Source organism: Nipponia nippon, unplaced genomic scaffold (assembly GCF_047370975.1).
Source record: "Nipponia nippon isolate SJK-2023a ecotype South Korea unplaced genomic scaffold, ASM4737097v1 scaffold_40, whole genome shotgun sequence".
In the NCBI taxonomy this organism is placed as follows: domain Eukaryota; kingdom Metazoa; phylum Chordata; class Aves; order Pelecaniformes; family Threskiornithidae; genus Nipponia; species Nipponia nippon.
In genome coordinates this window covers 1,792,358-1,813,089 of record NW_028262359.1, presented here as the reverse complement: position 1 = coordinate 1,813,089, position 20,732 = coordinate 1,792,358, and the positions used below count along the sequence as shown (strand labels likewise).

The 20,732-nt window shown below is 48.8% G+C and overlaps 1 protein-coding gene across 4 annotated transcripts in view; it reads right to left on the bottom strand.

Annotated features, from left to right (window-relative positions):
• LOC148053042 (uncharacterized) overlaps positions 1 to 20,732 on the bottom strand; it is a 43,601-nt gene that overhangs the window by 3,322 nt on the left and 19,547 nt on the right. Inside the window, exons 1-2 of one of the 4 annotated variants that reach the window (XM_087777649.1) lie at positions 11,754 to 12,316; positions 1,539 to 2,006 (exon numbers count right to left, since the gene is read on the bottom strand). In XM_087777649.1, the coding sequence (XP_087633775.1) occupies positions 1,539 to 2,006; positions 11,754 to 11,808 (523 nt within the window). In that variant the 5' untranslated portion in view covers positions 11,809 to 12,316. Of the gene's footprint in view, positions 1 to 1,538; positions 2,010 to 3,811; positions 3,829 to 11,753; positions 12,317 to 20,732 lie in introns of those variants that run through there. The other 3 variants (XM_087777648.1, XM_087777651.1, XM_087777650.1) reach the window with 3 other exon arrangements.

Here is a 20,732-nt window from a genome sequence, read left to right as displayed (position 1 = left end):
CCTAAACGAACACTAACACTTGTGACTACTGGTTTGTGATAATTACACGTTAACCTTCTAGTTGGCTAATTAAAAACCTTGGTAAAAAGGCCATCTTATCTGCACATGACAGCCAAAAAAGCTATTGTGTCTCTTTTTATTTCGAATTAGAGATAGCCTCTTTGTGTCAAAAGGTTATACTCGTAATCCATTGCTTGTGCCAACCAGATTCATCACATTTTCTCTTCACTCATTTCTGCAAAGCTGAAAATCTCATTGGGCCCATCAAGCCTTAAGGTAAGGAATAGCCTCAGGTAAAAGAAATAATTTCCCCTGAGGAAGGCTGGGAACCTCATCACCTACAGAGTGGACAAACAGAAAAGTCATTACGAACGTCAGCTCTTTCCTGGTCCCTGGAATGGAAGAAGGGAGAGGAGGAGGGGATGAGGGGAGGAATTGAGTGTGATTGTCAGGTCTCAGTTCTGCACACAACTTCACAAGAAATGTCCTGAAACCACCTTCCTTTGCATAAGAGACTAAATGAAAGAAGGAAACAGACTGGAGCATGAATTATCAGTGGTCAGCAATGGGCTTCACTGACCATCTGACAAATGATGACAGTCACATCATGGTGCAATGACCATACCTGATGTCTGTTAGCCTGGTGTCCAACACCTAAAACTATGACAGGACCAGGGTTTCTGCCCTTTTTATGTCCAGTCTAGGCAGAGGATAGTGAACACTCATGAAGGCAGAGAGATTTTTTTTAGCAGAGGCCAAGGCCATGAAACTGATGATATAAAACAGATTTCTTATAATTTTTGATGTCATGTTCTAGGTTTTCTTAATGCAGAGGGAGTGCAGCGCTTTACTTGCATGTTCGCTCACACTACTTGCCATGTTTGCTAGTCTCTTTACGGTTACATCAGGCACCAGCAGTGAGGTTCACTGAGGATCATGAAACCATGGGATGAAGGTTAGAACCATGGTTTAATTAGTGGTAGGTGCACTGTTAGGGTCTGGAAGGAGGTAACTGTAACATGTTGCTTTGAAGCAACAATTTCTCATTTCAAATATAGCTGCTTCTCAATAATTCATACAAGTTTAAAAGAGATTTTCAGCTGCCTCCAGTTTTCTTGTTACCAAAAGTTACATCCCAAAGTACCAAAAGCCCCTTCAAAGTCTTAAGCGCCTGACTTTATGGGACTTCCTTGGTTGTTTTGAGCTTGGGAGGCTCAAGCAATTCCAACTATTCTTAGCTCTGGGCACCATTCAGATGTACTGTGCAAGATACTTGACTTTTGCCTGTCATCAGAAATGCATCTGGGCTTTAGAGACCTGATCCTGTAAGGTGTTACGTGCTTTCTGGAAAACACTGAACAGCAGCTACTGGAAACTGGTGGTACCAAGTAGCTGGGCTGACTTGGAGCCACTTGGTATCTCTCCAGATGGGACCGAAGTGACCATGAGTTAGAATGATGGATGCAAGCCTGGTGTTAGGTGGCTTGGATGTCACCTAAGGTTAGATGTTATCTGATGCTAAATCTACCTCATCTTACTTTCATAACTCCACACCCGTGTGTCTACAGCTTGTTGCGTTGGTTTGCTGGACCTGGGAGCTGCTGTCTGGGCAGCAGCACAGATGGTTTCATCCGCTAAAGTCTTCCACCTGCTGAATTTGTCCTTCTCCCTTGAGACAAAGACCTTGTGGCCTCCTTCCTTGGTGCTGAGGTAGAAGCCCAAGCTCTGCAGAGTCAAGTGTCCCTTCTTGCTGCAGGACCATGCTTGGCGTTCCCGGTCCCCGCAGGGCTCCAGCTTGACCAGGGCATACTCCTGCATCTTGTGGACTGTCAAGCAGTGCTTCCTTTGAAGGCTGACGATGGTCTCGGTGGTGGGGTCCCAGCTCCACTGGTGGTGCTGGGAGTGCACCTTGCAGTCAGACAGGCTGATGCCATTAGTCTCGTGGTGGGAGACACGAATGCACTTTTCCAGCCGGGTGTTCCTTATGAGGAAGCCTTGTCCCTCTGCTACTGCGGTACAATCAGAGCATGGTTTAGTACTGTGTATGTCTGAGGCAAACGCGTCTTCTGAGCACCAGACATTGTAAACACCCTGGGGAAGGGGATACGTAACCCACCAGTCCCTTCCTGAATGGGCATGCCTAAATAAACAGTTCACCCAGCTTCCTAATTCCCCAGAATGACATTTCTTTAAAATACAGCGTGTGCAAATATCCAGGAGCAATACTAGAGTGAAAAAATGACACAAGTAACCCATGTAACTAATGGAGAAAACCTCACCATCCTTGAAAAGTTGTACTGTTATGAAATATCTGCATATATACCTTTAATTCAATATTTCAACTGGTTATAACTTTAAATAGGTAGCAATCCTTCCCTCCCTCCAAAATAATTGGATGATTTGGGCATTTTTTGCCCCGATCCGGATGAAATCTTTCGTATGAAAAAAAGCAATTGAAACCCCTGAATTCCCCAGATGTTATTCATCTGGGGCCAATTACGCCACCTTGGGCTACTGTTTCCATTAAGTGGCTTTTGGTGGTATTACAGCAATGCTGGGATAAAACCATACCCCATCAGAAGTCTGGAAGTACTTGGCTGACACAGCTCCTGTAAGTGTTGAAATAAACTTGGATTTAGCACAGCTGACATTGGTCTGTGCTCCCCAGGCATGAAGGTACCATTTTTAAGGATCCCTTTGTAAGAGAGAGATGTTACAGCTGCCCCACAACAGACACACAATTTGAAGCAATTTTTGTAATTGCTTGTTGCTTTTAATAGCAACGTGTCCCAGCTGCTCTGATAACCTGGGGTGGATATCATCTGTTAGCTGGACAAGTGCCGCCATTTTCAGTACAAAATCATCAGGTGTGGCCTGTGAACATCCTGAGCAAAATGTTAAATGGTAAACCATCTGTCATGGACGTGGGTGTACTTTCTGCTGTGTATTTTATGCCTAAGACAGAGGGATAGAAATAAAAGTTTTGCATTTCCGCACATTCTGAGAAATCTTTTCATTTTAATTACAGTTAACACATGGTAACTCCCAGCTTTTGCAGTGACTTTTTTTTCCTCTTTTCCCCAGGAGTCAGAATTATAAACGCTCCATGAGCATACAGTATTGAGCATAAGGAATAAAAGGAGACTGAAAAGCGATGTTAGACAAGAACACTCATGTTTATCTAAACAACTATTTCTGCAAAGTTTCCCCTCCCAAAGCACAGAACAATACTTTTCCCTGGCAACAAGTATTTGGCTCAGTACCTGAAAAAACTAATGACGTTGTAAACAGAAGCCAGTACACAATACCAAGCATATGAACAATAGCTTAGAAGAGCTTTCATGTTTTCTCTCAGGAAATTCTAGGGGTCTGCTAGATTAGTTGTTAAATCAGAAACAGCTCGGGGCTTGCTGCTCAGCCTGAAGGCATGGGGAGAGGCAGCCAGAAACCACGGTACAACTCCTGTGCCGGCTCTGAGATGAGGAGCATGTGTCAGTGTTGGGATATTGAGTTTCGTGGACCTGCAGTAGCCACCAATCCAGGCAATTCCTGCCAAGCCCATGTGCCTAAATGGAAATTAAATATCTGGGGGTTCTGTGAACAGCTTGTGAGTCCTGTCCTCTTTACCCCTTATTGAGGGCTGGATGAAGGGAAGATGTTTAATGCACCTTGGGCTTGAGTCTCTGCCAGCTTCCAAAGGCAGGAGAAATGTCTCATATATAATCTCCCGTAATCTTTAGAAAATCCAAAGGGATGAATACAATCCCCCCCCCCATGATTTTTTCTAGCACCTGGAATCCAGGATTCTCACCTTTTTGCTTCGTCTTAACTGGCAGAAACCCATTTCCAAAGTAATGATCTGAGAGCTGCACAAAAACATAACAGGGTAACATAAGAACTGTGCTGGGTCAGATAAAATACCTATTGAGCCCAGCACTGGGCATTAGCCTTTGCTAGTAGGGGAAGGGGATAAGAATCAGACAAAGAGCTCACTCAAGACAGCAAGGATGCCAGTGCCTCCTTCCTAAAATGTATCAGCCAGTTAAGAGAGTATTGCCTCGTATTTATGGTTAAAATGGTTTTTCCCATGTACACTACATTCTATTTGTCAACTCTGAAGTTCAAAAACCATTTTGTTGCTTAATCAGTATCATGAGCTCCTTCTGCAGCTCTGCACAGTCAACTTCAGTTTTGATTATTCTGCATAGTTTTGTGCCATCAGCAAACTTTATTACTTCATTATTCACCCGTTTTCCCAAGATCACTGTGTCAAACAGCACTGATGTTTGTCGGCACCTGCTGATACCTTCACTTTGCTGTGATCACTGTCAACTCACTCCACCTCTTTCTTCCAGCCTGTGGGTGAAATCTCTCTCTTACTCCATGAGAATTGAGTTTCTTAAGGGCCTTGGTGGAAGAATCTTACCAAAAGCCTGTTGCAAACAGAAGCACAAGGTCTAGATCAGCTCACCACATTTATGCACTCATTGATGCCATCACGGATGTCAGGCATTCCCACTACAAAAGCTGTATTGACTTTTCTTGTATTTATCTGTGTGTCTGCAAATTCTGATCTTTGTTTCTGCTGACTTGCCTGATGCCGAAATCAAACCGTGACCTGTGTTTCCCCAGGTTGTGCAAGGATCCCTCTTAAGATGGACATAATTGCCATAATGCAGTCCTTTGGTGCTGAGGCCGCTTTAGGTAACAGTTTACGTACTCCTTAGAAGTTTAAAAAAAGGTCATCTTTACTTTCCTGTAACTCAATGTGAATGCCATCTGGGCTGGTCATTTGCCACAGATTATTTATCTTTTTTTTTTTTCCCTAAAACTTCCTCCGTTGACAATTTTGTTTGATAACATTCTTCAGACTGCAGAGAGTGGCTGCGATGTGAGGACCTCCGTGACCATGTCTGAAGTGAACACCAGCACCAATAATCCATTCAACCTTTCAACCCTGCCCTTCTTGGTTGTCCTTACATTTACATCACTTAGTTATTGGCCTCCTTACCTCCACTGAGTTCCTACTTCAGATACATTTGAAAATTTCTATTAGTAGTTTTTTATGCTTTCTCTAGGTTGCTCCTCTAAATCTTTTTCTCATATGCTTTATGATGGATTTTGTTATTAAACATGCCAGGATCTCTGGGGTTTTTTTTTGTTTTCCTTGCTTGGCAATAACTGTCCCTTTGAAAGTTTCATTTGTTTAAAAATTTTGAAGAGCATTGCTGTTTAACTCAGCAAGCAGATTTGTGTTTTTTTTCTCTGTGTACAGTCCCTGGTGGTATATGTTCCCCTCTAAAGAATTGTTATATCACCTGCATGTTAGCAGCAAGCATTGCATGCCACCATTTTATCTACCAATGTTTTGCACTTTTGAGCCGCCCCTTTCTACCAGCTTTCTTGGGTTTTTGCAAGTCTCAGTTTTCCAAGACTCACCTCACTGAAGGTCCAAGGGCAGCCCGCCTGCCATGGGAATACATGTGAGCTGAGGAACCTCAACCCTGCAACTGAAGTGCTTTCCTTTGAGATTTGTATAGCTCCTCAGTAGTGTATGACACCGAGTTATTAACAGATTTTTATCTTCACACCATACTTCAGGTCCAAAAGTATAACCATCATCTTACAGCTTGGGAACAGAGGTCTAGCTAAACTTTGCTTGGTTCTATATTACATGGGAGGGTGGCAGCAAAGCCGGGCCCTAACCCTTCTCCTCTGAATTGCGGTCCAAGCATCTTCCCTACTGACAGTGACGTTGAGCTCTCTGTAAGGCTGGCTATCAACAGCAGGATTTTCCTTGTGGTGTTTTGTGTGATCCTTGCCAACCAAGATTTGAGCCTGTGTCTGTCGTACAGGTTCACAATCTGCTGCCTGTACATTTTGCTTTCCTGAGGTTGAGATGTTGCTAAGTGAGCAACTTACAATTAGATACAGGGAAACGGCAGCAATCGTCGCCCATGCCCCACACAGTCATAAGGAGTAGACCCACAAATAAAGCTGGAGTATATTTACTTTGGGATATACATCAGGCACCAAGAATCCTTACTCAGGAGACAAAATGACTTTTTTTCCCCGTTGCCAAGTCCCACTGTCCAGCAGCCCTGCAAATAAGGCCATCAGCCCTAACGTTTGGGGAATGTTAACCTGGCATAAGCAGAGCATCCAACATACTCCCTGGGGATGGGACTCAGCATCTCTGGAAAATGCCAGCCTTACCCACAGAGCCCAAGTAGATGCCAGCTTTCAGCTGCTCATGCTTGAACATTTTGGCCTCTTTGTATTTTTAGGAACAAAATAAACAATTTCTAGCAAAGGCGCCTGATGCCAGCTCGTTTGTCCTATGATACTGCCACTCTGTCTGGTTACAAGAAAGAAAAGCAAGCAAATATAGCCTCCTGCTTCTCTGCAGCATGGCGACCCTTGGGACATGCTGTTCCTTGTACGATTAGGAGCAAAACCCATGCAACGTTCCTAATTAAGGTAATGTCACCAGGAAAGCCTTGGTTACCCGTAATCCCAATCTGGCTGGGAAAGTTTTTGCTGTTTCTAAGCAGTGCCTATGATGGCTTGATCAAAGCCATTTGCAAATCATTTGAGGATGGGTTACTCCCTCTGAAGGCTCTGCAGAGGGAAGGAGTAAGTCAGAGCTGAGCAAGCACAGGTTCCCAAAACACTCCAGGTCACCCGGGAAACTCAGCATTGGCTTTGGCTTCTTTTGCTCTCCCTGATGGGGTTCCTAACTCTTTGAAAAATCCTTTAATTAGCTCAATTTCTCTTGCCCAGTGGGCAGGGAGAAGACGACCACTGAGTCACAGTCAGGAATTTACCTTTTCCTGCCTCTACCTGTCCTCGAAGGCATGGATCCATCTGTGGCAGCCACGGCACCTCTCGTAGGGGCTGCTTTGTGGGGACATCCCACGGCTCAGGAGAGCTCCCAAATATGGCTCTTCTTGGGTATCACCATATGACAGAGAGTCATCCCAAGTCACCCAGGCCGTGTCAACTGTGGCTTGGTGCAATGTTTCCAAGCTGTCTCTGCTGCTTCCACCTAAAATGAGCACAGCACCAGGGGTACATGTGCCGTGGCTGAGAAACCTTGGAGCCAGCAGTGCCATAGTCTGAGTTATGGTGAGACAAGCCAGAGAGTTTCCTGCTCAGGTTAATCTGCCTCCACTGTTCGCCACTGCAAGTGATCATATCTTCTCTATGGAGCATGCACCAATGGAGGCTGACCCACGCTGTTCTCATATACATTACATACGTTTGCCTCCTTACATACTCCCCCTGAATATCAGCTCTCCCAGGATGCAGGGTCCCCTTGTCTTGTTGCAGTATTGCAGCAGTTCAAGGGACATCAGGTGGGAAGAGGGTTTGGAAGACTCCCATCCTCTCAAGTTGCCCTGACAGCAGTTTTTTTCTCTGCCCTAGTGCTAAAAACAGCTGTGAGGGACTCCAGCTCCTACCAGAAATGGCCCCAGCCCAAAAGAAGAAAAATCAACCAGAGACTTTGGGGAAAGCCAACTTTAGCTGCTTAGACACTGTGGTGATGCAGACAACACCTCTCCCTACCCTGGTACTGATTCTCTGACCCTCTCTTTTCAGGCAAGCACAGCATCTAACCTCCCCTGCCCTCCTGCCCTCGCTGCTGGGCCTCACACTGGTAATGCAGAGCTACCACGTTTTCTGTCCAGATCCTTTACTCAGATTCAAATTCAGGACTGAATGTAGAGTGGGGCTTTCGTAGCACATCTACAAAACCAGGCAGTCTAGGAAGATGTTGGATGAAGGCAAGAAGGGACTTTCAGGTGACTAGCCATAGCAGTAGGAGCAATTCACGGCAATGGCCTGAAGTTATCATATCCTGCCATGAGCGAAAACTCACCCAGATGTCTCTTCTGAACAGGAGGAGAAGCTGTTTCTTAGCTGCCCTGGGCCCAGCAGGCTCTTTCTACCTTCTGCAGAGGGTCAGAACCAGCTAGAAATGAGAAGATGCAGTAGCAGAAGAGGGAAGCTCCCAGTTAAGGCAGAAGGGTTCCCTGCATAGATGGAGCTCAGTGCAAGACGTGGCCCTGTAAGATCATTTGTAGGAACATTACGTTGAATCTAACTGAAGCAAGCAGCTTGAGGTGCTGTCAGGTATGGGCAAACAAGGCCATGAATAAGTAAGCAGGAGCAGACTTGAATGCAGCCCAGCAGTAACTCCTCCTCATGAAAAGATCTCCCTCCATCCAAGGGAGCAAGCTCCTGTCTGCTGCCTGTGCAGGAGACCAGCCCAGGGCCATGGGATGAAGAAATTAAAAACAGCTGGAAGGCACTTGCTATCATAAGAGGGGTGTGGTGTGGTGCCCCAGATGTGTTTGGTCAAAGGCAGGAAATCCAGATGTGCACAGGGAAGCAGTGAGACTGGCACTCTGTTGTCTATTTTGCCTGACTTCATGCCCAAGACCAGCATGGCAGAAGGTGAGATTAGGTATTTTTTTGCAAAACAGGCTGTTGACTGGAACTAACATTAGCTTTATTTTGCCCCAGTCCTCCCTCAACCTATGACTGTGTTTACTTGGATGTAAAATTTAGAGACACAAATGTCCATGACACGTCAGTGGATGTAGCCAATCTACCTATGAAGAGGATGATGCTAGATGGAGCCTGGTGAGTCCCTGTTGGTGAGCAAACAGGCATCTGCCCATCGGGCCTGGCAGAACTGGAACTGGGTGAGCAGCTACCTGGCAACTGGGAGCTCTGGGTTTATGGGAGCACAATTTCCATCACTTTGGGCAGCAGATCAGCTCTTATCAAGCTGTGTCATTTTTATGGAGAAGTCAACAAAGTCTTCTGGTAACTGCCAGTAATTAGCTAGCAAACGGCTTGTCAGTGCAAGTACCTGATTGCAAATACTTCCTGGTCTGTACTCAGATTATTTTCCAGTAACATGTCTCTCTCAGAGTAGTTCCCAGCTGTTGCTTCTGGCAACTACCTTGGGCTGTGTTTTTTCCCAGCCATTGCTGCTTTCTTAAGAATATCTTGCTTTTGGTTCACCAACAAGGCTTCGTAGCTTTCCATGTTATTGCAAGGTCCACTTTTGACCGAGTATATCAGCAAAGGCCTCCAAGGGACCTGAGCAACCACAGGAAAAGAAGGAAGGTTTTGGCATGGAATAACACATGGGAAAATGAGATGGAAAGTAGGGGAGGCTGGTGAAGTCAATACGAAGTTGAGGCATGTGGGGAAAATGAGTCCCTGGGGGGGTATGATGGAGGTCTATAACATCCAGAGAGGTCTGGATGAGGCTGACCGATCAAGGACTCATCCCACATGGGACAAGGGGTGCCAAGGGAAGGCTCACAGCCTGCAGGAGCTGGCTCTGCACCCAGCAGTCGTGCATCCTTTCTGCCAGGGAAAGCCTGTGCAAGCCGAGGGAGGAGATCTGATAGCCACTGAAGAGTTAAACACACCAGGGTCAGGAAATCCCCTGGGCAGAAAACAGTTGGAGTCTGGAAAAGTATATGGGGGAGGAGAAGGATGGGACAGGCTTGGCCTTTCTGCCTCTTCAATGCGAGATGCTTAGGGCTGCCTTAGCTGAGTGGGCTGTGAGGGGTCAGGGAGCAGCCAGCACTGCACATGGGTTTGGGAGGTAGGAGGGCGGCCCCCCATGATATGGGGTCCGGCCAGGCTGCCGGGCAGAGCCACTGCCAGCCTCACGCTCAGTGCATGAGAATCGAGAGTTAGTGTTAAATGTGGTATTATTGCAGCAGGTTTTTTTCTGCTTTTACACGCACAGATCCTGCTGGTGCCCGACTTCCCACCACCCGTCGTACCTCACTGGGTTACCGTTAGGCTTGACTTCTTCAGAAAACACTTCAGCTCCCTCTCTGCTTGCAGGGGCTTTCCAAAGAAGCTACTGTCAGGACTAGCTTAGGCAATTCCAGGATTTCCAGTTTCCAGCAGGAAACTGAACCCTCTAAGGTCTGTCAAGAGCAAGCACCTCTGTCCTGCCAGCAGCCTTAAAACCCAGCAGCCCAGGCAGGATGGGATGGGGAGAGGCTGCTGCGGGGGAAGATCAGCCCCAAGCAAGAACATGTTTGCTCTCTGCTCTTTGAGCTTGCTTTGGGCATTGCCAGGTATCGGGAAGATAAATTCCTTTCTTGCAAAACAGTTGTGGTTTTATTAGTGGTCTGGCTGAAATGCAGTGGCAGATCATGCGATTGCACCAAAAGCATTTCACTGGAAAGGAAAACAAATGTCCTGTGATCCTCCTTAATTTACTAATAAAACATAGCCTGTTGTGTGGCAGCAGTAAAGAACCACTTTCTTCTAACACCAGACAAGATCCGTATTAGAGCGAGAGAAAGAGCAAGACTCTGAAAGCTGTTCTGCTCTCCTGACATCCTACCATGGTGTCACCTCCAGGTCTTAACCAGATCTCCTGTAACTTTTACAAGATGCACGTGTATCCTCACCTTTCACTAGCACAGTGGTATACCCTCAGCTTGGGGCTTTAAAAGAGAGATTCAGTTCACTGGATTTACTCTAATTGGCAAGATTTGGGTTGCAAAAAACAGCTGTAGATGGAGCAAAAGTCAAATCTGTAGGAGCACACACCTCTCCTTAGACCTGGCTGCAGAGCAAACTGAGGGCTAGCTGATCAAAGCAGCCCAGGGAACACATGCTTAGAGGTTGTGGAGCAGGGAATGGAAAGTAAAAGGCATTATAGTCAGAGCTGCCAGTCTGAGGTTTGTCTTTAAGGGATAAACATACCAGCTGTGTAGCCCAAATAGTTGTAAGTCCTCTGGTCTAGGCTTGAAAAGCTCTGAGCAGGTAACCTGCAAAACTGCAGGGCTGTCCTCCTTGCAGCTTCAGGGACTGAATGAGCCTTGAAGCACTTCAGGGATTTATTTCAATGAATCCCTTTCAACCTGTCATCTCAGGCATAATAAAAAGTGCATTACTTATTAGTTCAGGGGCTTTTCCCTTTTTTAAAGAAAAGAGATGCTACCCACTGCCCATGATGGGATGGGTGAGACCGCAGCTAGCACCGCTCCCAGGTAGCCATTCCTGGGTAGCACCACTTCGGCTCTGCAGGACTTCTGCTTTCCTCATCTACCTGTTCATGTCAAAAACAAGGCTGCTTGGATTCAAAATCCTCCTACGTATGGGCAGGATACAGGATTCCAGCGATCTCAGCAAGCATCTGAATGTTAACATGACCCACTACCAAATTTGCTCTGCAGCGATGAGGGGTGCACGCTCTGCAGCTCCCCAGCACATCCCGCTCCCAGACGATCACCACAGGAGCAGGACTAACGCAAGGAGGTCCTGCTCCCCTTCCCACCGCCCTCTCCCATGCTGCCAGCATGCTCTGAGCCCACTCACCTCTGCCAGGAAAGAGCAGCCAGGGCAGGGAGCAAACACAGTGCTCGGGAGGTCACTTAGTGCCTGCCTCACCCCTAGAGCACGTTTATTCATCTGCTTCTCTTAGTAGTTTAAAAGCACTTTATAAAAGTGGCTGGCGTGATGCCATGGTGTCCCTGGCCAAGTCATCCCAGCACCTTGCCAGCCTGTCCCTCACTCTCCTGTACCCCTGCATTTAATCCCATTTTAAATGCTGCCTTGAAATGTACCCATAGGCACTTGTTTTATAGCTGGTGGGTTCAGAGCTTTGCAGCCCAAGCAACAATTCAGCAGGTAGGCGGGTTAAAACCTGGGAGGCTGTTTGCTTCCCACTTTCCAGCTACCCCAAAGGAGGAGAAACTTACCCTCAAGCCAAGGAAGGAGGCAAATATAGCCCAGGCTCAGCCTGAAAAGCTCCATGGTCTGCCAGCACAGCAGGGGGGAAGGAGCCCCTGAAGCCTCTTGCTCACGAGGAGTGCCTGGCAGATCGCTTTTCCCCCTTTCTCTGTCATTCACAGCAGAAAAACCTACTGGGAAGAGAAAAACTCTTTTGTCTTAGCGCTGGAGACTTGGCAGTCGGCTTATCAGCAAAGGATCAGCTTGGAGACGTGGTCCCGCTCAGCAGTTATCCCTTAGGAGAAATCATATGACGAGCCAGGATGGGGGGACACTGGACCGAGATGCTTGCAGCTGCCGAGCTCGGCTCCTTAGCAGCCACGGTTGCTCCCAGCAATGACAGCCGAATGCTAAGCAGGCTGGCAGGCTGCCTTCGCCAGGGCTGGGAGCAAGGAGGATGCAGGGGCTGGCCTGGCAAGAAAGGCAAAGTTCGTCAGGAGTCTTCAGAGGGGCGTGGGATGCATCTGCTGGAACCCTGCATTCGTCTGTTTCGTCACAGGATTGTTTTCTCTTTAGGGAGAAATATCCCTGCCGAGACGAGTTTAAGCACCGTTACAGGTCACAGCAGAGACAAAAGTTCACAAATCAGCTGTGGGGGTCCCAGAGCCGGAGGGTGACGGCGGGGGGAGCCGAGCTCCTGGCCAGGGAGCAGAGTCCTGCTGCGGGTCTGCCATGGTGCTTGCCCTGAGGGTCGAGTTTGTCTTTTCATGCATCAGTTTGGGCTCTGCACAGCGGGAAAACCACTCATCCCTCCCTGAGGGACAGCAGCAGCAAAGGCTGCCAGGTGAAACAGCAGCAGGGGAAGCCAGAGATATAATTTTGCTAGCAAGATGCTCCTGTTTAGCCACATCTTCTCTGCACTGGTCTGTCCCATTTGCTTGCTGGGCTCATTCTCACCCAGATATATGATCAGCCCTTTTCCATAAAAACACATAAAAATGATGGCTTCATATTTACTTTTGGGGTCGAGTCCTGGATGGCACCAATGTCACATCTCCCAGCTCTGCCCATGAGACCAGGAGTCACTTTAAGAGCTGGGAGCTGCTTCGTTTAGTGGCCAAGCTGTCAAATTAAAACAGCGCAGTGTCAGCATCCATGCAAATGCACGGGCTCAGGTCAGAGCCTTGCGAAGGTGCAGCTTCCTCTGTGCTCAGTCCCAGGCTGATGGCTCCCAGCTTTCCCCGTCTCAGAGGGGGGATCTGGCTTTGAACCACACAATCTTCTTCCCAGGCGGATGCGGATATGACGAGGGATATCCTACAGCCAAACAAAAGGGACTGTTGGGGTAACTTCTTGCCCCGGTGAGGTTGCTCCTGCCTGGCAATCACACTGTGCTCAAAATACCACAGAACTGGTTTCTTTGGGATTATTGGTTTCTTTTCCCCATGGAAATGCATCAAGTTACACTAAATACCAGGCATTTTTAATTTAAAAAAGCACAGATGTTAAATGCTCCTCCACATGACTGGGGTTGAAAATGCAAATGCTCCCCACCGCGTTCACCGAGCGACCATGTCTGTCCCACCGGAGGAGGAGAGGGAAGAGCTCAGGGCACAGATGCCTCCCTGTCAGATGGAGAGCATCACAGAAAATATCCTCCTGAAAAGGTCACTGTGCTTTTCTACCATGGATCCTGCTATTTCTCCAACCCTGGGAGCTGGTACAGCTCCTATGTTTCTCCTCCTGGCCCTTCCATCCATTTCACACAAGGGAAACTAAGGCACAAAGAGGCTGTGAACTGCCCAAAGCCATGAAGGCTGTCTCTGAGCTCCTGAATCCCAGATTTCTCCCAACCCACTGGATCACAGTTGCTTTTTAACACCCAGAAAGCCTTCCCCTCTATGTGCCAGGAAGGTGTCCCCTTCCTGCCAGGCGGGGGACTGCCAGGGGTCTTTGCTGCAGTTTTAGCATGGGAAGGACTTTGCAGGGTCAGGCTACAGGTCTACCCCCAGGTCTGAATCCAGCAGGAACCCACAGAGGATGCCGAGGGAAAACTAAGAAAATAGTAAGTGTATCCCCTACCTTTTTCCTGCCATTTTCTGCTCAGGGTTTCCCAGTCCCAGCGTGTTTAGCAGATCTCCTGCCTCTGTGTGATAGGCAGCTCAGATTTTGCCCTGGGCAAGCCCCTGTCACCTCTGTGGGAAGAACGATCATGTCCTCATTCCCACCGCTTCCCTTCTTTCTGCAGATATTTAACCTTGCCAGGAACTTCCATCTTATTCTGTATCTCCTCTGTTCCTGCTGGGGCCTTTTAAACTCTGTGCAAAGCCTTTAGGAAACCCAGGTGTTTTCCAGGGTGTGATTCCAGCTTTTTGAAGGGTATCTTCTTGCTTAAATGACGTCTCCCATCTGCTGTTAAGCCACGTTCACTTCCTTGCCCTAAGGAAAGGAAGGAAGTGTCTTCAGCTTTTCTTCTAGTGGGCATGTGCTGGTGCTCCTCTTCCAGTGTGATGTCCTGAAGCATCTGCACTCAGCTGTCCCCTGGGTCTGGTGCCATCACCTCTGGCTGGCATCGAGGGTGATGAGGGATGCCACAGAACAGAACCCAGCTGCTCTCCTTGCTGCCCACTGCCCTGCCCTGGGACACCGGACCAGCGGTCTGCTCCATCTGGAGATCTGCTCCATCCAGAGATGCAACTTAACACCAAAGGCAAATCCTTTTTTCCTGGCTTTGGCAATCCCTTAATGCAATGCAGAACATTCAGGCCGCCACTGAGCCCACCACTAGCACCAGATTGAGGAGACCTTAACCCAGAAACCGACAATATTTTTAAGCCCTGGAGAAGTGGTCAGTCTAAAAGTGACATGTCAGCACAGACCAAAATGAATCAGCTGAATATCAGCCACTGAGATTTTTAGTGTTTCAGAACACCACTTTGGCCTTATTTTGTATACATGCAAGAAAGTATTTGAATATAAAATTGCTTTGTAGCCTTAGGGTCCATTCTTCCATGGCGCATTGGCTTGCTTACGGCATGGCATAGCCTCATGCATAGGGATACTTTCTCCAAATCATTTCCACAGCTTTTCCCAGGCTTTCCCCAGGAAAGAGCAAGCTACTTTCCAGCTGTGGTTTCTCCCACGTGGAGCAGGATAGTCCTGTAATTGCTGGCTCTCGGTCATGTTAATTTCCATGTCAGTTAGTCCTTGCCAATCTGAGTCCCATGGAGCAGCCTTGTTCTTGGCTCCATCGTCAGTTTGATGGGTGCATTGCTTTCCCTCATCATTTTGCAGCTCATGGTGAATGTAATCAGAGTGAAGTGATGATCAAGTGAAACTTCATCGACTGATGGGACATGGTATCACACACCACACTTCAAACACAGGGATCACCCACCAGACACCCAAATGTAACCCTGTCTGGTGTGGGACTGGCACTGCTTTCTGGCACACAGCAGCTGGGAGAGCAAGCGGAGACAAATATTTTACTAACCTAAAACCCATGGGATGCTCAGGAACAACACAGACATCTGTTACGCTTTCATCCCAGCCTTGGGGCCAGCAAGACTCTCTATGACACTGGGGACATCAGGAAGTGGCTTAAAATCTGAGCTCAGTCCTGTACCCTCAGTGTCACCCCAGGACAGGGATGACAGGTTGAACTCGGTCCCCAAGGTGAGGAGGGCTGGGGCTCTGCGGGGCTCTCTGTTTTTTTAGTATTTTAGGGATGAAATCATCCACTCTCCATGGGCAACCTCCTTTGAGCAGAGGTGCAAATGCTCATTAGCTTTCTTTTCAGCTGTCTGGCCTTTTGCAGGTTTTTCTGTCTGGGTGCCTGGTTCAAGGTGCTTGTAAAGGAATCAGCTTCACTCACGCTGGGTAATTTCTGAAGTCTCTCTTGCTTATGACTAGGCTGAGTTTCAGTGGTAAGACCCCCATCACGTCCCTCTGGTTGCTGGCTGGCACTAATTGCGATCCATTCCTCCATCCACATCCACTTTGAAGATGGGCTTTCATTGCCCTGGTCAAAGCTGGATAAGTGCTGAGGCAAGCTGAGGTGTCTGGCCATCGTGGGGTTTTCTCTGCAGTGAAACTTCTCGTCACAGAGAAGCACTTGGCGTCAAATGTATGGGAAAACAACCACAGTAAAGATCCTGTATCTCCAAGAAGGGATGCAGAAGGAAAAGAGATTTTTACATACCAAAAATCTCCCATGGCCAGGAAGCAGAGCTGGTTTGGGATGAAGCAGCATCTCCAGAGATGCCTGGCTTAGATGTGGTCCTTGCAGCCCTGCTCCTATGTGAGCAGCAGGCTGAGACTGGGGGGACCCCAGAGCAGATGCCCTCAGCATGCCTCAGCCTCATCTCCTACTGTGGGTGCATCAGTGCTGCGAGAAGTCCCACAGGGGCAGGTATGGCATAAATTGCCCAGGACCCCTCACCCTGGCAGGCAGTCAGCTTAACCCATGAAGAGCTTGTAGCATCCCTCAAGGACCTACCTGGAGCTTATGGTAGGTCTCTTGCTCATTCTCACAAGAAAACAGCAACTGAGTGGTTCCCCTCTTAGGTGAAAGCCTTCAAGCTATTGAGCCTCTTTATCTCACTGCTGTTGCAAGCAGCTCCCAAGGGCTCACTCTCCAAGCAGAGCCTCCACCTGAGCTTGGGTTTAAGTGGGAGAAAGCCCAGCTCCGACCCAGGTCCCTTCCTGACTTATTCCTTCACCTGGCATGAGCCAAGCTCACTGACTTCATTCAGAGCAGCCGAGATGAGAATACCCTTTTTTCCTCACTTTTCCTGTATTTCCACTGTCCCCCAGCCTGCTCACACGATTGCAACTGTGGCACAACCTTTTTTCCCTTTGTCTGCACTTTGCTTATCACTCTCTGCTCAGTTTGCTTCTTCATCAGGCGAAAGCACCTCAAAAACTCCCTAGAGCTTCTCACAAGCACTGATCCTGATGCAACAGGGTCTGATGGGCTTGGTGCTGCCCAGGGGATGCCTGATGACCAGTCACCTCGCAGCCCTGGGACAAGCCCAGAAGCACTCCCTGGGTTTCAGCCTGGGCCAGTGGCTCAGCAGATGGAGCTCCTTCCCAAGGATGCAGGCAGAGTGGCTCAGCATGCAGTGGGATGCTGTGGCCGCTACTTGCAGCTTGGAGCAGCACATGGGTATTGTGTGCAGGCTCAGGAGTCTCAGAAAGCCCTGAAATGGGGAAAAAGTTGATTTTGCATGTTTTTTTTCTGCCGGCTTCGGAAGGAAGAGTTTGTTCATGTAAGAGGACAGGAGCAGGACTTTCCACTGCTTGCTCCTACAGCAATTAGGACTGAAAGACCTGTGCAGCAAACTCTGCTTTGTTCTCAGTAGTGAGGGACTGGGAAAACCCCCAGGTAGTATTTCTGCTCTAGATTTGGATTTGCAGGGCTCCAGAGGGCTTATAGCACTGTCAAGCTTGCACAGGGTTACCAGCTTTGCAGCAGCACTTTGTACAGGCACAAGCCAGCAGAGTCTGTGCAGCCACCTTCATGCCAAGGTGAGCTAAAAACCCTCCAGGCATCAGGAGCCATGGGGAGCGGAGCAGAGACCCCCCAGATCAGCATGGTTGCCAGAAATAAGCCTGCTCAGAGCATTCTGGTGGGTGTGAGCTGGTGCAGGTCTCTCCATGCCGCTGGTGCATCCCTGCAGGGTACAGCTGCAAGCCTCCCGACAGGTCCGAGTCTGCTGCTGATATGGGCTTAATATGCAAAAACTGCTATTTCAGTCCAAGGACCTGGGTAGAGACCCCCATGGGCCAAGGGTCGCGGCGGTGAGGCCAGCCATCACTGTTGCCCTCGCTGAAGCTATTCGGAATTGCTCAAAGCCCAGAGCTGGGGTGAGGGGGTGCATGCAGTGCTGTGGCTGATATCCTCCCTGCTTTGGGGCACAAGTGAGCTTTGAGTTTTTTCCAGCTCTCAGGAGGAGCAGGATCACGTACTGCTCCACAGGAGGGACTCCGGCCACGTCCAGGGACGTCAGTGCCCCTGCCTGCACCACACGGACTGCAATGTCACCTCACCCTCTGCATCCATCCCCCAGCCACTTCCCCCTTGTGTTAAGCCTTGTTGGCTTTGTAGCTAATCTGTGGCAGCTCATGCGATAACCTTGGCTCTCCCTTGCTCCCCCTCCTTGGCTGCAGCGATAGCAGATACCTCTTTTCTCATGTCATCTATATACACAGAAAAAATGGTGAGCAAACTTCCCCCAGGACCCTTTTAGCAATAAATCCCCCATACAACGCCTGCGTGTGCCAGGCTGCTATGGGAAATGAGAGCTGATGGGAACTGCTTTCTTTGGGTGTGTTTTCTGTTAAAAAGGTCCCATTTGAAACAGTTTAAAAGGGCTCAGTAAATGATTAATCAGTTCTTGCAGGGTTTGACAGGGCAATAGCGTGTTTATGACCATGACTTACAGCTACCTATGGCGCTTTCTCTTAGAACATGTCGTATACTCTTGCTAGGCATGCCTGATTGATAGTGACTCTTAAGTGTTTGCTAACCTGTTACAAAAGGAATCTTAATATAGAAAACTGTCCCTTTATTTAAAGACAGAATTGTTTCCTGATGGGTTGTTTGATGAGTGATGCTCTCCCCGCACCAGCAGGCAGATAAACGCATTGGAAAGACAAGAGTCCGAGGATTCAGGTGTCACACAGCCGGGACCTGGACCGAGGCCTGACAAACTTGTGCCACGTGCCAAGAGGGGTGCTGGGGACAGGTTTGGTCTGGAGGAGGCTCTGCGGGTAGGTGTACAAAGGGGTTTAGGCGCATAAATGCCCTTCGAGCTGGCTGACATGCGTTTCATTGCTTGAAACCCTTGCTTAGCTCCTGTTTAACTCTAAGAGGGTCTAAAGTCCTGGCTCATTTTCTGCATGTCATAGTGCTGGGTATGTCAATGTTTAATCTGTGCATGCTAAGGGCTGCTTAGATCTTTGGGGTGAAGAATCCCAGCTCCTTTCAGAGGAAGGCCTGGGGGACTGATGGGGCCTGAATAGCAGATCAGCATGTGATAAACCAGCCCAAATAAAATACAACTGTGCCTGCATACCTGGGACATCTGGCTTTCTGGGTGCTCTGGGAGCATTCGACCCATCCTTGCTTGGAAGCAGTTGCACTTTGCATGGGTTAAGTATTCACTGGAGCAGAGAGGCTTTGCAAGGACTGGTTAAATATTCCTGGGGAAGGGATGCTGTGATGCCGTAACCCCAGGGACAGAGCAAGGAAAAGGCTGGATCTGGGCTCTGGGTCACCGATGTGCACCCCTTGGCAAGACTGCTTCTCATCACTGCCAGGCAGCACTCAGGCTGCCGACTTGGCCAGCAGATGTTTAACACTTTCATGAGACATAAGCCTTGAAGGACAGGAGTTTGCAGCTTCAGAGACTCCCTTATCCTGGTGGGATCTATCCCAGGAACCCTAATTTCATCCTGCTCTGCCTCCAGATGTGCCAGCACCTGCTCTTCCCACCGACCACGCACATCTCCCAGGCTGTACCTCTCCTCCATGAGGGGCAGGGCTGGGGTATCAACACAGCATCCTGCCACATCATAGAAGGGAGGAAAACCCAAAAGGCCCTGGGGACAGGACAGCTTGGCCCAGGAGCCCTGACTCCCTTGTATACTGTCTTTCTGCCACTGATCTTCTGCCCCCGGAGTAAACCAAGGAATTTAAAGTGGTTGCCTGGGAGAGAAATCACTGCATAGAAAGCTGGGAAACTTCCCGCACATCCTTTATTCTTGTAGGGGTTTTGGAGTCCTGATGACCCTGTGGGTTTGGGTTTTTTTAATATAAAAAAGCAGAAGTCCTGAAAAACTTGTTTCCTTCTTCCTTTCCCTTCCTTGTTTTTTCATCCTGGGAAATGGTGGGGCTCATATTAAAGGAGAGTCCTGTCTCCGGGCTGGCTGGGAGGGGGAAAGGAGGAAGGAAGAAGAGGAGGAAAGCTCCGAGGGCGGCAACCAAGGACTCACCCAGCACATAAAAACATCTTCAAAGCAAAGAGGTTGTTTTGCAGAAATGCCAGGGTTTTGCTGGAAACCACCTGAGCTGGAGCTGCAAAGCCGTGTCAGGAGCCAGGCCAGCACCCCAGAGGCTGCCAGGTCTGAGCACTTTGGGGCTGGCAGAGTGCCCTGAGGGTATGTGTAACCCAACCTGCTCCCCAAAACGATCTCTGTCCCAGATCACCATCTCTCTGAGGCAGCAGTGACCTTCCTTCTCTCACCCCTGACCCCAGACAGGGCTCACCCGGGAAGGCTTTTATCCAGTCTGGCTCTTTTTCACAGCAAAGCCTTGCTCACCCTGAGAGTGCATTACAAAAACTAACCAAGCGGCGCATTCGGGTGGTTGGGAGGCTGCTGCGATCGATCCCAAACGCGGTGACCTCTGGTATTTTTAATGGCTCCCTGAGCAGCTTATCATCTCCGTATACTTAGATACTGATGTCATGGCAGCACGGGTAAATACGCCTGGCATGTATTGCTGGCCACAGCTCAGATGAAAAAGCTGGCTCATTTTCCTCCTCTCCATACAGGCTACTCCTGCAAATTTTCATCCTGTCAGACCACACAGACCCCAGGCTGGGGCCAGGGAAGCCAGGAGCCCAGTTGCACAGAGTGCATTGCCTCGAGCCACCTGCCTCAGTTTCCCCCACCTGTCATTTTTTTTTGCGGTGGATGCTCTTTCAGATGCTGTGAGCTGCACTGCACCGGCTGGCTTGGTGACACTTGATGCAGCTGGGACCTGTGTCATCTTCTTGTGCACTTCTCAGCAAAACAAGTTTTTAATGTAGTCCTGGTCTTGCAACAACTTCAGTTTAACACCCCCATCCCCAAACTCTGTGCCTTCCACCCCCACTGCACTGTAGCATCTTGCCTGGCATAAGCCTGGGAGTTACAGAAACTGAATTAGGATAAAAAATGGGGACACAGATGCAGGGAAACATCCTCTTTTTCCTCTGCCCACCAAGAGGGGCTGTCCTGGG